The sequence below is a fragment of the Meriones unguiculatus genome, chromosome 1 (assembly GCF_030254825.1).
Source record: "Meriones unguiculatus strain TT.TT164.6M chromosome 1, Bangor_MerUng_6.1, whole genome shotgun sequence".
NCBI lineage: Eukaryota > Metazoa > Chordata > Mammalia > Rodentia > Muridae > Meriones > Meriones unguiculatus.
In genome coordinates this window covers 123,284,960-123,299,428 of record NC_083349.1, presented here as the reverse complement: position 1 = coordinate 123,299,428, position 14,469 = coordinate 123,284,960, and the positions used below count along the sequence as shown (strand labels likewise).

Sequence of the window (14,469 nt, the reverse complement as noted above, 5' to 3'; positions counted from 1 at the left end):
CTCCATGGCAGCAGCACTTTCAAGGTCCAGACATAGGGATGGTATTAGAAGAGGCTAATGAGAACCCAGGTCTGCCTCTTCGTAGCCGACGCCCCTGTGCCTGTTTTCTTGGATGTGGCTTCCCTGCTACCTGGCTGATTAAATCACGGCGGGGGGGGGGGGGAAGAGGGAGGAAGGCAGCATGTCACCGTCAGACCTGCCAAGCACAGTCATCCTTTATTTTCACAAGTCTTTCTTGGCATTAGGTGGATATTGCAGAACAGGCATGGAATATGTGCAGACACAGTGGCAGCCAGAAGGGTACCTCAGGGGCTGCGTTTACCAGCAACAGCGGGGTGCCAAGGACCCGCTTTTGCTAAAGATTGGAGAGGGGCAGAACCACAAACGGGGCACCCACAGCAAAACAGGACACGCACAGGCCTTGGTTTATTTGATCATTTTAATATGCCAGACCAATCAACAGGAAGGACGGAGCACACACAAACACCTGTATTTGCAGCACAGAGGGCAGATGTCCACAGCCCTGGGCATGCATGTATCTCCTGTGGAACCAGGCAAATCAAAGAATGCGTAAATACCACAGCACAGCCAGACTTGGCGGGGGGGGGGGGGGAGGGAGGGAGAGGTGTCAATCACAGGCCACAGGGGACCATGCTTCAAAAGGCAGTCGGAGGCATTAAACACAGGGCCTAAATGTTAGAGTCCACTTCACCGTACACATAACTCATACATTAAAAGGAAGGAAACCGTGGTATATATAGGTGCGAGCGGCTTTGGTCAGAGAAAATGGACGAGGGAGGTGGAGCCATGCACAAGAAGGGCTTGCCTGCCTACTCTTCATCTTCTTCGTCCCCACCCAGCCCACAGAGTCACCTGGGATCACAGAATAAATTAGCTGCTCTCGGTTAAGATACTGAAAAGTCCTGTCTGGTATCCTCGAACGGCCCCCCGGGGCCTTCTGTGGGCAGGGAGGAGGAGCCCTACAGCCAAGAACACTTGAACCCTTGGAAGGAACCGACCTGGACTGGAGGGGAGGGGCAGCGAACTGATCAGGTAGAGGAGGGAGCTGCAGCCAGCCAGGCCAGGCGGGTGTGATGTGCTGCTTGGACCCAGGTCCCGGGAGAGCAGGAGAGATCACGGAGGAATCCACTTTTGCAAGCAAAGCTGAAGACGGCAGGACAAAGCCTGTGTTTCTTCACAACTGTCCAAAAGCCCATTCCCCTCAGAACTGGCTAGCGCTGCTGGGGTCACACTGCAGCAGCCGGACGATGGACGGGTCACTCTTGGCACCTTTGATGAATTCTTCCAGGGACAGTTTGCCTGAGGGATGGCAGCAGGAGAAATAGGATTAGCCAGTGTTCTCTGTTCTTTGAGCTTCTGAAAGGATTGGGGCCACCCTCCGTCCGAAGTCTGGAACCTTCCGGAAAATGGCCAACGCTCAGTCTCCATTCACTTCTAGGGCATTTATAATTCTTTTTTAGGTACAAATACACGGCATTTATTCACTGTGTGTGTATGTTTGTGGGCACACATGCCATGTTGAGACTCGTATGTGGTCAGAGGACAACTGGTAGGAGTGGTTCTCGTTTCACCCCGTAGGTCCTGGGGACTGAGCTCAAGTCACCAGGTCTGCTAACGAACTCTGGCCTGCAGTGAGCTGCCAGCCCGAGGCCTGGAGAGCCACCATGACCTGGGGCAGCTGGGAAATAGAGCAAACTATGGGTGCTGGTCAGCTTCCATTTTTGTTATTATGATAAGATCCCCTGACCAAGCCAGGCATGGTGGTACACACCTTTAATCTCAGCACTTGGGAGGCAGAGGCAGAAGGATCTATGTGAGTTTGAGGCCAGCCTGGTCTACAGAGCGAGCTCCAGGACAGCTAAGAAACCCTGTCTTGGAAAAAAAAATCCTCTGACCAAAAGCAACTTAAGGAGGGGAAGAAGGTTTCTTTGGCTAAGTTTTAGGTTACTGTCCATCACTGCAGTAAGTTTAAAACATCACAGGGCAGAGAGAATGAAGGCATGGGTGCTTGGCTGCTTGTTGTCACCCCTTGTTTTCTTTTATCACGATGTTCAGGCCCCCCTGCCTAGAGAATGACCATGGGCCCTCCCACATCAATTAACCTTTAAGACAACCCCAACAGGCATTCGTGTAGGCTGACATGACTTAGATCAATGATTCCAACCTCCCTAAGGCTGTGACCCTTTAATGTAGTTCCTCATACTGGGGTGACTAGTGCCCCCCCAATAAAATTATTTTTGTTGCTATTTCATAACTGTAATTATGCTACTGTTATGAATTGTAATATAAATATTTGTGTTTTCTGATGGTTTTAAGCGACCACTACGAAAAGGTCAAGGGGTTGAGGCTCATAGGTTGAGAAGCACTGAGCTAGATAATTCTTCATTAAGACTCTTCTGAGCTGGGCAGTGGTGGCACACACCTATAATCCCAGCACTCGGGAGGTGGAGACAGGCGGATCTCTGAGTTCAAGCCCAGCCTGGTCTAAAGAGTGAGTTCCAGGACAGCCAAAGCTACACAGAAAAACTCTCTTTCTAAAAAACAAACAAACACAAACAAAAAGGACTCTTCTGGGGCTGGAGAGATGGCTCAGCAGTTAAGAGCACTTGCCGCTTTTGTGGAGGACCTGGATTCAGTTCCCAGCACTCACATAGCGGCTCACAACCATTTGTAACTCCAGTTCCAGGGGGACACAGTGCCCTTCTCTGGCCTCCATGGGCGCCAGACATCCAACGCAGTACACAAAAATACACTCAGGCAAACACTCACATAAAAAAGAAATACTAAATCTTAAAAAAAAAATTTAGAAGACTTCGGAGGTGGATCTGCGTTGAGCCACATTAACAGTTAAAACTGGCTGCCACAGCACGTCCTGAGGAGACTCTTGGCAACTCCAGGGGTGAGCGCTATATCCCTGCCCATCTGTGTGCTATATCCCTGCCCACCTGTGCGGTCCATCTATTCTCGATCCTGCCTGTATCTAGCTCTTCTGAGAGCCCTACCTCCTCTCTTCCTGAATGCTAGCAACTGGCCACTGGCTAACAGGGCAGATTCTTTGCCCAGTGGCCTCAGTAGGGAGACAAACAACTCAGCCATGTGTACAGTGGGGTCGCAGAGCACACTCCGGAGCTGGTGAGGCTCCTGGCCTAGACAATCAGACACAACAGCCACCCATATTAAGCGTGCCGCCAGCGTGGTGCTACTTTAAGCCTTACTCGCACGCAGTGGACTTATCCCCATTTCACGGAGAAGAAACGGCGAGCCTGGGAAACTTCCGAGCTTTAGCACAGCCTGTTGGAATCCAAGTCTCGATGATATACAGAAGAGTAAAAGAACACTTCTGAAACTGGCTCAAAAGCACCAGCAGGCGAGAGGCTGTCTTGCTTTGCGAGTGAACATGTTTTGAAAAGCATTTCCTTGCTGTCTGGAAAGCTTTTTGCTGTCTACGGTTCCGCGGGAACCTTGAGCCCTGCTGTGCTCTGTCCTCAGCTCACCTGCTCAGAGCACTTGAGGCTCCACCATGCCACTTGCTCGTGCATTAGCGTGCATTTAATGTCGGCACAACCCAGGGAGCCTTTTCTTTCCTTAATGCTGCATTTCTTGTTGGAACAAAAGCCAATCAGGCTTGGCTCCACAAAGCCACAGTCAGGCAGAATCAACTCGCCGTGTAGCTACCTCTCCTTTGCTGAGGTCCTAGGAGAAACTGACAGCCCAGGCAAAGGAGGACACAGGGCACGCCCTCCTGACTTCTTGCCCCATCCCCGTCTCCTGACACCTGCCTTCCTGCAGTTCCGGTAGGACCTCAGTCTAGGTACCACGGCTATAGGCAGATGGGGCTCTATGCTTGATGACCCCCACAAGTATCTGGGTTGTCTCACATCTCAAGGTGATGGTAAGAGAGTCCTGGCCAGCCTCTCAGGAGCCCATGACTCAAAGCCCTTTGATTCACAGTCTCTCACTTCAGGCCATCAGTATACCTGCCTGCTCTTCCCAAGCATACATGTAGAAATAGTAAGAACACTCCCTCCATTTTAGGTCAACTTGACATAAGCTATAGTTATCAGAGAGGACAGAGTCTCAATTAAGAAAATACCTTCATAAAAATGTCTGAATGCAAGTCTAAAGGGCATTTTCTTTCTTTTTCTCCTTTCTTTCCTTCCTTCCTACCTTCTTCTTCCTCCTTTTCTTCTTTTTTTTTTTTTTTTTGGCAACCAGCCTTAGCTGTCCTGGAACTCACTTTGAACTCACAGAGAGCATCCCGTCTTGGCCTCTGCCTTCCAACTGCTGGGATAAAAGACATGTGCCATCATACCTGACCAGTAGGACATTTTCTTGATTAGTGATTGATGGGGGAGGGCCCAACCAATTGTGGGTCGGACCACCCTGGGCTGATGGTCCTGGGTTTCATAAGAAAGCAGGCTGAGCAAGCCATGGGGAGCAAGCCGGGAAGCAGCAGCCCTCCATAGCCTCTGCATCAGCTCCTGCCTCCAGGTTCAAGCCCTGCTTCAGTTCTTGTCCTGACTTCCTTTAATGATGGACTGTTATACAGACTGTGAGTGAAATAAGCCCTTTCCTCTTCAAGTTGCTTTTGGTCATGGTGTTTCATCCACAGCAATAGTCACCCTAACTAAAATAACATGTATGGTGCCTATAGCTCAGAGGGTCTACTGACACACCCATGGTCATATGGCCAATAAGAAGGGCACAGGATGCAGTCCAGGTTCCTGACCCTGAATTCCAGCCTTCCTTCCTTCAGCATAGCTGAATCAAGTGGGCCAGGAAGGGCCAGGGCCAGCTTGGAAGGCCTAGGTGCTGCAGAGGGCAGAGGGTGTATCCCAAACCCATCTGTGACATTAACAGTTACACACACACACACACACACACACACACACACACACAATGACCCCCCCCATGTTCCTACCGTCATTATTTGTGTCCATCTGCCTGAAGATCTTGTCTGTTCGCTTCTCGGGCGTGGACTCATCTTCAGGCATTTTCATCACGGAGGACACCATCTTGTAGATGGCCTGCAAAGGAGAGCAGAGGATGGGTTCTGACTCAGCCCACCAAGAAGCACAGACAGGCCAGAGTGCTCCCTGTCTGTGTCAGGACCTTTCTCATCAGAACAAACCTCACAGACCGGAGGGTGGGCAAAAGGAGCCGGAAAAGGTTAAGTGACGTTCAGGAGTCCAGGACACAGCTGGGATGGTGGACGAACAGAGGACTCTTGGGCTGGGAGTGCTTGGGGATAGTGTCTGAAAGGTTCAAGGATCTTTGGGAAAGGAGGCTGGGAATGCCCAGGGGGGAGGTCACAGGGGCATATACAGCAAGCCCTGCCTACCTGTGGGTCCTGAATCTGCAGGTTCAACAAACTGCAGAAAGGAAATAGTCTAGAAAAAGAAACGTTACTGGAGCTACGCAGACTTCCTCTTATTATTCCCCAAATAATACAAAAGTATTATTAACGTGTACATCTGCTGCATTAGGCGCTGTATGTAACCTCTCTCTCTACCTACCTATCTCTCTTTCTATCTCATCTATCTATCATGTATCTAAGGTATAGATATAGATCATATATATCTATGTATCCATACCTATGTATACCAAAAGCAACTTGGGGAGGCAAGGGGAGCTGACCTTGTGTTTAGGTCAGAAGACAACTTGTGGGAAGTTGGTTTTTGTCTCCTATCATGTGGATCTTAGGGATCAAACACTCAGGCCATCGGGCTTGGTAACAAGCACCACGGAGCCATCTCCCTGGCCCAACATGGAGCTGATTTAAAACGCGGAGAGGGAAGAATGCAGGGCGCGTACGAGCACCGCTCCCACGAAGGACTGCCCACGGCCTCATCCATTACTGTGCCATTCTGATCTTTCTAGGAGGCCCTGACACATAGGGACGGCTAACCTGTGTGTTTGTTACATACACATGTGCAAATAAACACCCATACAGAGGTCGCAGGGAAATGCTGCTGTTCATTTCCTTTTGTCTCCTACCGAACCTGGAGGCTGCCATTTTGGCTAGACTGCCTGGTCAGCCAGCTTCTGTGACTCACCTGTCCCCTAGTTCTAGGGCTACAGGCGTGCTGAGCCCCTCCTGGCTTTTACATGGGGGTTGGGATCTGAACTCAGGTCCTCATGCTGTGTACCAACTGCTCTTACCTACGGAGCCATTTCCCCAGTTCTTGCTCTGATAATTCTTACGTAATCACGGATTCGAGCCTCAGATCTCGTTAAATGCAAGAAAGGAGCCACTTTATAGGATTGTGGTGATAAACCTAATAGATGGGCTTAGTGGGGCCTGATGTCTAGCAAGCGATCGATAAATGCTTGGCTTTTATCGGTGTTCTTTGCAAAGACCTGCACTCCTTTATTGTACCAGGTAGCAAGCGGGCTAAGGGCTGACCTGGCACCGTGGTGATCATAAAGAATACAGGACTGGGCTTGGGGGTCCTGGCTCCCTGCCGAGGGCCGGTACCTGCACAATCTCCAGCATTTCACTGCGGCTGATGTAGCCGTTGCCGTCCAGGTCGTACATGCTGAAGGCCCACTTGAGCTTCTGTTCCAGCTTGCCCCGGGAAGTCACGCTCAGGGCGATGATGAACTCCCGGAAGTCGATGGTGCCGTCGCTGTTGGTATCGAAGGTGCGGAAGACGTGCTCGGCGAACTTGGAGGCATCGCCGTAGGGGAAGAAGTTGGCGTAGATCTTCTTGAACTCGTCCACGGTCAGGTGGCCAGTGGGACAGTCCTTGAGGAAGCCCTTGTACCACTCCTGCAGCTCATGGTCGGTGAACTCCGTGTGCTCCCGCAGGTCCTGCAGCACCTCGGGTCGGAGCTTGCTGTTCTGCTTGCCCATGGCGGAGGGAGGTGGAGACTACGCCTGCAAGACACAGACACAAGGTGAGCTGGGGGTGCCTCCCCACCAAGGTCTGCCTTCCGGTCACATCCCACCACCAAGCTGGCTAAGCAGAATCGTCTTCTGTGTGTCCAGGGCCAAGGGCTAGAGCCTCGGTTCTCAACCTTCCTGATGCTGCAACCCTTTAACACAGTTCCTTGTGTCGTGGTGACCCCCAACTATAAAATTATTTTCCTTCCTGTAAAATAGAACTGTAATTTTGCTACTTTTATGAACCATAAGGTAAATACCCGATACTCAGGATAGGTGACTCCTGTGAAAGGATCATTCAACTCCCAAAGGAGATGTGAGGCATACGTTGAGAACTGCTGGGCTAGAGGAACTCAAGAGCATGATAGTGCAAGCTCTGACTTTTGGCATGTCCTGGATGCCTCCTGTCAGGAGGTATGAAACAGATCTACACAATAGAGCAGAACCCGGAACACTCCAAGAAGAAAGAACGAACATCCCTTTATGGCAAGATGCAGTCTAACTTAGAGCATGCATGCAGAATTGTGAAATTGAGGGTAGGGGGCAATAAATCAGTGGAATGAAGCATGGCCAATGTCCAACAAGGGCTAAACAAGATTCAGGGTTAAGCCAAACCTTCAGATCACCAGCTTAGGGAGAAGGCGTCGTGTGGACCCAACCCAGACCCATGCTCTGAACAGCTAGTTCTTTTTTTCTTGGGGCATCATGTGTGTTTGTTTAATTTTTTTCATGTCACGGGTACATTTGTTCATGCTGCAGAGTGAAGGATGACCCAGGCACCCACAGCAAGCGGACGTTGGCTGTTTGTGCTTCCACCTAACACAGCTGGGTTAAGTTTATAGGCAGACTGATACTCATCCTGAGCGGACACAGGCCGCTGTGCATGGTGAAGAGCAGGTGCATGGCTCCAGCCTTTCAAAGTTTTACTTCATTTATCAGCAACCCTAATTTTATAAATGGTGGCGGTTATCAATCCCATTCCTACTCAGACTTCTTGGTAAATCTGGGTGTGGTAGGGTTTTGTGGGGACCCAGATATTCTTAACAAAGCTTTGAAGCATACTGGCAGGCCTGAGGCTTCAAGTCCCCGCAGGTCCCTCTTGCTGCCTCCACACAATTGTCTGGAAAAGGTCAGCCGCATATATCTGCCTTTATCCCGGGAAGTGAGGCACCTGGAAACCTTTAGGGACTCCCCACTCTTCATTATGCCTCTGAGATATGGCTCCAGCAGGGAGGATCCGGAATTAGCATCGATCGGTCAGTGAATGCCGATATGAATGTTAACAGTTGGAACTGGCCCCCATGGAAATCCAGGACTGAGCTCCACAGGAAAGCACACCCTGCCTGCAGGCTCCCCTAGCCCCTGTGGGAGGCCCTGCAGTGATTTGCCCTTGGATACTGATACTCTCTCACTCCACTACCTCAGTTTTGTTTTCTTACTTTCATGGCAACACATGTACGTAGCTCAATTGATTTTGAAGCATGTAGAAGAATGAGGGTGGGTGGGTATAGCCACTTGCCAGGTCCCAAAGGGAACCACTCTGAACTGCCTCAAGGCCTCAGGATTCTAAGCAAAAGGATCCTGTTAAGGATGACAAGACACAGACTTCCGTATTCCTCGCCTCTTCCTCTTTCTTCTTCACGCCCTTCCCAGTTGTTAGCTTTCTGTGTTCATGCTTTATTTTACTCACCTATGACTATGATACACTTAAAGTTCCTTGTCCAAAACAGACATATGGCAGCTTGACCTACACACATCTACTTATCTAAACACATCCCTCCTTGTATAAACAACCAACTCAAGTTCCAGAGTATCCAGATAAGAAGTAATCATCAAGTGAGCTGGGCCAGTGGGGCACACCTGTCATTCTAGAGCTGGAGAGTGGAGGCAGAAGGGTCAGGAGTTCAAGGTCACCCTTGACCACACAGCAAGTTCAAGGCCAGCTTGGGCTACATGAGACCCTGATACACACAAAAAAAATATATAGAGAGAGACCGAGAGAGCAAGCCAGGCAGTGGTGGCACAGTCCTGTAATCCCAGCAATAGCGAGGCAGATGCAGGCAGATGGGAGTTCAAGGCTAGCCTGGTCTACAGAGCAAGTTGTAGGACAGCCAAGACTACACAGGAAAACCCTGTCTCAGAAAACTGGGAGAGAGAGAGAGAGAGAGAGAGAGAGAGAGAGACAGAGATACACAGGCGCGTGCACACACACACACACACACACCACAGAGAGAGGACAAATAGAAAGAGGTTATTCACAAGAGCATTTTTCAATCGCTGCCATTTGTAAAAACAAGTCAGATGTGCCAATGTATGCAGGCTTCCTCTGGAAGAACTTTCTAGAATGGTAATGTTGGCTGAAGAGAAGAAATAGCTGGATGGACAGGGGACTTGGAGGGGTTTTTGCAGTGTTTTCCTTTGTAATCTTATCTGTTTGTTTGGTTATGTTTTTTGAGATGGGGTCGCATGTAGCCCAGGCTGGCCTGAAACTCACTGTGTAGCTGAGGATGACCCTGCACACATCACTCAGTGGTTACGGGTGTGAGCCATGCTGTCTGGCTTCATTTACAATTTTAAGATGTTGAAGTGTGTCCGCACATTCTTTTTCTTTTCTTTTTGTTTTTGTTTTATTTTCTTTTCTTCAATGTGTTTTTAGTTTTGTTTTTGTTTTTTTCCAGAAAGAGTTTCCCTGTGTAGCTTTGGCTGTACCGGAGTCCCTTAGTAGACCAGGCTGGCTTCGAACTTACAGAGATCCGCCTGCCTCTGCCTCTCCAAGTGCTGGGTACAGGCTGGTTTTAAACCATGAGTCAGCCAACCTCTCCCTGGCCGGATGCTCAGTTCCTCACTGGTGATTGTGTTTGGCAGGGTGGCCTGTGCTGGCCGGAAGTATCTCTAGAAGCATGGAGCCTATGAGGCCAACTTCTCCAGCCACAGAGAATCTGTCCTAAGAGAACAAATGTGGCTGCTGGTTGCTGAGGGGTCATGGCCTAGGACAAGCACACAGATAAGAGCTAGCTGCTCTCCAGGGGTCCTACTACCTAATGCTCTGTCCCACACTCCAACATGGGATAAGAGAGTGTCGTGATGCTTTGGAAAGAGATAGAAACACACTAGTTTTATTGTCGGTAATTCATTTTGGAAACTCAAATTAACAAGACGCACATAAAACTGAAGCCACACTGGGAACATGGAAGTGGAAGTAAGAATAGGGCAGCCAACAATGGGAGGGCAGTTCGCCCGGCGATGGTTGGTCCAAAGAATCCCCAAGGAGAGAAGGATGAGAGGTCCAAGAAGAGCTGTTTGGGGTAGGAGTGGGGGTCTGACTCCAGGAATATAGATGGGAAAGGAAGGAAGAAAAGAAGGATGAAAGGAGAAGAGAACTGGAGTCCCTGGAGGAAAGAACACTGAACTGAGCCCAGGAGGGTGGCTGCTAGGATCTCACAGCCAGTGGCAAGCCCTCAGTAGGCCCTCAGGCTGGAGAACAACCATGTGAAACAAGGTGGGCCCCAGAAAACAGGGCAGAGCCTGGAGTGGTAGGAGGTGAGAGGCTAGAAAGCTGGGCTGGACCAAGCTGGGGAGGGTTAACTTTTGCTCAAATACTAGCATTGGAGAGAGAGGGGGCCCTACACCTGGTGCAACTGTACGGCCACAAGGCCCTCACCACTGGACCTTTCTCATGGGGAGACTTACACTGGGGTCCGCTTAGAAACCCCACATATCAGATACACTCTGCTAACAAGGAAACTGACCTCCCAGAGAGCTCACGAGTGAGCTAAGACTGCACTCCAGGTTGTCTGGCTATGGGACTGTGTGGGCAGGACAGTCCCAGAGATTGGCTGTGTGGTAATGGCTGCATCGCTACCGAGGCCAGCCCTGTGCCTACTGCTCTTCATCCTGATCAGCAACCCCGCACCCCACAGCCTTGCCACAGCCCCTTGGCTTCCAGCTCACGTGCGCACGCAGCATCCGCTCACCTCGCTGAACACACATCGCCGCTGTGTCTGTGATTTATCATCTAACAGATGCTACCGAAATGCCAAACTCCCCGTACCCGCTCTGTGGAAGATGTCTGCGGGGAGGAAGCTGCGGTGCAGAGAGCCTTGGTGTTGCGGGAAGAGATGCTTGATGTCCCTGCTCCTTCCCAAGTATTCCAGAGGTGGGAGCTCTGGACTGCAGGGATGGGCCTCTTCCTACCCTCTGCCTCCTCCCCAGTGTCAGGCTGCTGGGCAGAGTGCGCCCTTTGTGTTGGTTCAGCTCACTCTTGCTGTTGTGGCTATAGTACATATGTACATACATAGACACACGCACACACACCCTTGCTCTCAGACTCCACTACTTTGGAGACATGAAGGACTTGGACATAGCTAGCATCCCAGGAGAGCCCGAGTGCCCCTCTTTGTATGCAAAGAACAAGGCTCGTGCATCAAAAGGAGTGAGACGACTTGGTGGCTTCCAAACCATGTTTCAGGGCCATCCCTGAGGCTCTGGGGGTCCATGGGATGTAGAAAAGGGAAAAGGAAGGGTCTTCGACCTGGCTCTGAGAAGAGCAATGGCTTGGCAATCTGTTCCTGCATCCAAACTCATTCAAGGAAAGGGTGGTGCCAAGGGGAACAAGTCTGGTCATCTTAAGAACTGGGGTCCCATGGCATAAGCAGTATGAGATGAGCAGGAAGAGAGGTTAGGATTGGCTCTTCTCTGAAACTTCAATAAAGAAGAGCATGGGATGAAGAAGGCCCAGCCCTGGAGAGACTGCACGGGGCAGAGTGCTTCCACCCTGCCACGTCCCACAAACACACCTCTGTGATGCTAAGTGCTGCTGAGATTCATGGATGCCCAGCAGCCAGCCAGGCTGGAGCCATAGGAACCCTCAGCTCAGTGCAGGCAGTGATAGTGACTTTCCTTTTGTCTCCAAAGGAGAGGAGGATTCCACTAGAGACTTGGCATAGAGGAACAACAGTCACAGAGCAGGTTGGCCAAAGAACCCAGGGAGGGCAAGAAAGCTGGGCCCTGAAGCAGCAGTGAGGCCCCCACCCTTACTCCAGGCTCCTTCCTGGCATATGGAAATTTGGGCTGCTAGGACAGATCCACGCCATCGCTTGGGAGGGTGTCTCTCCAGAGAAGCTCACGGTTGGGTTGTTAACTCTTATCCTGGGACCCTTCCCTGCCAATATCCTGAGGAGCAAAGGTTTCTAAGGGGCACTTAGCTGGTATCCATGGAAGCTTCCGGCCAGAAAAGTGGCTGTCAGAGCCATGTCACGAGATGGCCTCCTAATGCTCACTTTTCTGGGACTGTTAAGTGGAGCTCATAATGCTTGCAGCTTCACACACGCTTCCCGGCACTCCTTCATAGACGCCTATCAAAGACCTGGATAAAATATTTAATATGAAAGGCCTCATTTTAGCTCTCCTGGAGGCACTAAGACAGCAGCAAAAATGTAATGGGCTCACTGCTGCACACCCTGTGACCCCTCTGTTATGCATTAAGCGACCGAGCCTGCCTTATTGATGTTTAGCTGTCTGGGAAGACACCTGACAGAACACAAACCCTTTTGCAGGGACAAAAAAAAAAAAAAAAAAAAAAAAAAAAAAAAATAAAAAAATCACTGTGCATACTCCCCGGAAGAAATATCCACCCAGCTCTGGCCATCAGACCAAGCCGGGCTTCATTGATTAGACAACGCTGCTCTTGTCTTTTAGGGGGTGAGGAATGATGGTCCCTGGGGGACAGCACAGCCAGCTCCTACCTGGCTTAAAACACTTCATATTCTAGCAGAGCTAAGATCAGACAGACATCAGCCTTCTTGGCGCATGGAGGACACGTGACTTCATGGTGATGGGAGTTGGGGGAGGGAGCCAGCAGCTCCTACGCCTCCTCCCTGGGTCTCTGTTATGCTCTTATTGTCCTCAACACGCTGAATTGTAAAGTAAAGAAAAAGCAAACAAGTAGCTGGGGAGCTCTTTGAAAATATTTAACCCGAGCTTGGTACAGCAAGCAAAGAGCTTCGTTAATAGCACAGTTCTGCTGATCGCTCAGAGAGGCCCCCGGGACCCCAGTGCTCCACTGTCCCATTAACCACAGCTCAGCACTGGCTAGAAACACGAATGGCACACTTCATTCCACCGCTCAAAGCTTTCTCACCAGTCAGACTGCCAAAGCTCAAGGGCTGCTAGACACAGGCCCTCGAGGGATGATGGTGGGAGGCATGGGTACCAAATCCTGATGAAGTCCTGGACTCAGGAGAGACTGGGTGAGTCTTCTGGGAATTTGAACTTCAAGAGACCGTTGGGCTTGGCTCATGGAGAGCCTGCTCCATGTCAGGTGAAACAGAAGGCGGCAGGTGGGAAAACAGCCCCTATGTGCTTCTTTCCAGTGATCCCAAGATGAATGCTCCTCCTGCTGCTGAGACCTTGTCCTGGGGTGGTGGGGGTGGTGGTGTGACTGCATTTTCCAAAACAACTTGGACCTGTGTCCTGCTTTTCTCCAACCCTGCAGCTGAGACCCAAGCAGCCTGCAGCCTCTGCTTCAGTCCAGGCCTCGGTGGGGTAGGTGGGGAGGGGGCAGGCTTCAGCTGCCCTGACAAGGGTGCATGAAACGGTTACCTGCAGGTACACAAGCTGCGCTGAGGCTGGATGGACACTAGAGGGTGCAGCTGGCAGATTTCCTAGCCCCTCAATCTGCTAAGCGTAGGCAAGAAAGCATAGTGGGTCTAAACCAGAGCTTCTCAACCTGTGGGTCGTGACCCCTTTGAGGGATCACGTGACCCTTCACGAGTGTCACCTAAAACCATCAGAAAACAGAGATATTTGCATTACGGTTCGTGACCATGACAAAATTATAGTTATGAAGTAGCAATGAAAATAATTATTATGGTTGGGGTCACCACAACGTAAGGAACTGTATTAATGGGTCACAGCATTAGGAAGGTTGAGAAGCACTAGTCTAAACTCATATAAACCCTTAGTGTAAATTACACAGGACTTGAGCGCGTTTGGAATATGATGAGTTAAAACCAACAGGTTGTGGACAGTCCTTACCCCCCCACCCCCGTTTCTCTTTCTATGTAGTTGTAGGAAAATCTCATATTATATATGCATGTAGCTATCATCATACTTCTGGTGATAGTACCAACGAGTTCAGAGCAGAGGCCACCAAACAGGGATGTTTTTCATGACCGTTAGCACCCTATGGCATCCTGCACTCATTTCAGTCATTGATGCCACGAGTGAAAGATAATGTGACAGGGCCGCGTGTGGTGGCAGACTGTGATCCCAGCACTTGGGAGGCAGGAGCAGGTGGATCTCTGTGAGTCTGAGGCCAGCCTGGTCTGCAAACGAGTCCAGGACAGCCAAGGCTACACAGAGAAACCCTGTCTTGAAACACACAAGAAAGAAAGGAAGGAAGGAAGGAAGGAAGGAAGGAGGGAGGGAGGGAAGGAGGAAGGGAGGGAGGGAGGGAGGAAGAAAGAAAGAAAGAAAGAAAGAAAGAAAGAAAGAAGGAAAGAAAGAAGGAAAGAAAGAAAGAAAAAGGAAAGAAAGAGAATGTGTTCGCATCTCAGTCCTCA

General features: G+C 50.3%; 1 protein-coding gene and 1 pseudogene across 2 annotated transcripts in view; both read right to left on the bottom strand.

The window, feature by feature from the left end:
* Positions 1–421: 421 nt before the first annotated feature.
* The window catches only part of Hpcal1 (hippocalcin like 1), a 100,200-nt gene continuing 86,152 nt past the window's right edge, over positions 422–14,469 (bottom strand). For both annotated transcript variants that reach the window (XM_060366207.1, XM_021661322.2), the window contains 3 exons: positions 6,500–6,901; positions 4,943–5,048; positions 422–1,320 (listed from right to left, as the gene is read on the bottom strand). In XM_060366207.1, the coding sequence (XP_060222190.1) occupies positions 1,223–1,320; positions 4,943–5,048; positions 6,500–6,877 (582 nt within the window). In that variant the 5' untranslated portion in view covers positions 6,878–6,901 and the 3' untranslated portion in view covers positions 422–1,222. The remainder of the gene's footprint in view (positions 1,321–4,942; positions 5,049–6,499; positions 6,902–14,469) is intronic.
* Positions 6,915–8,537, bottom strand: LOC132646981 (ATP synthase subunit ATP5MJ, mitochondrial-like; annotated as a pseudogene).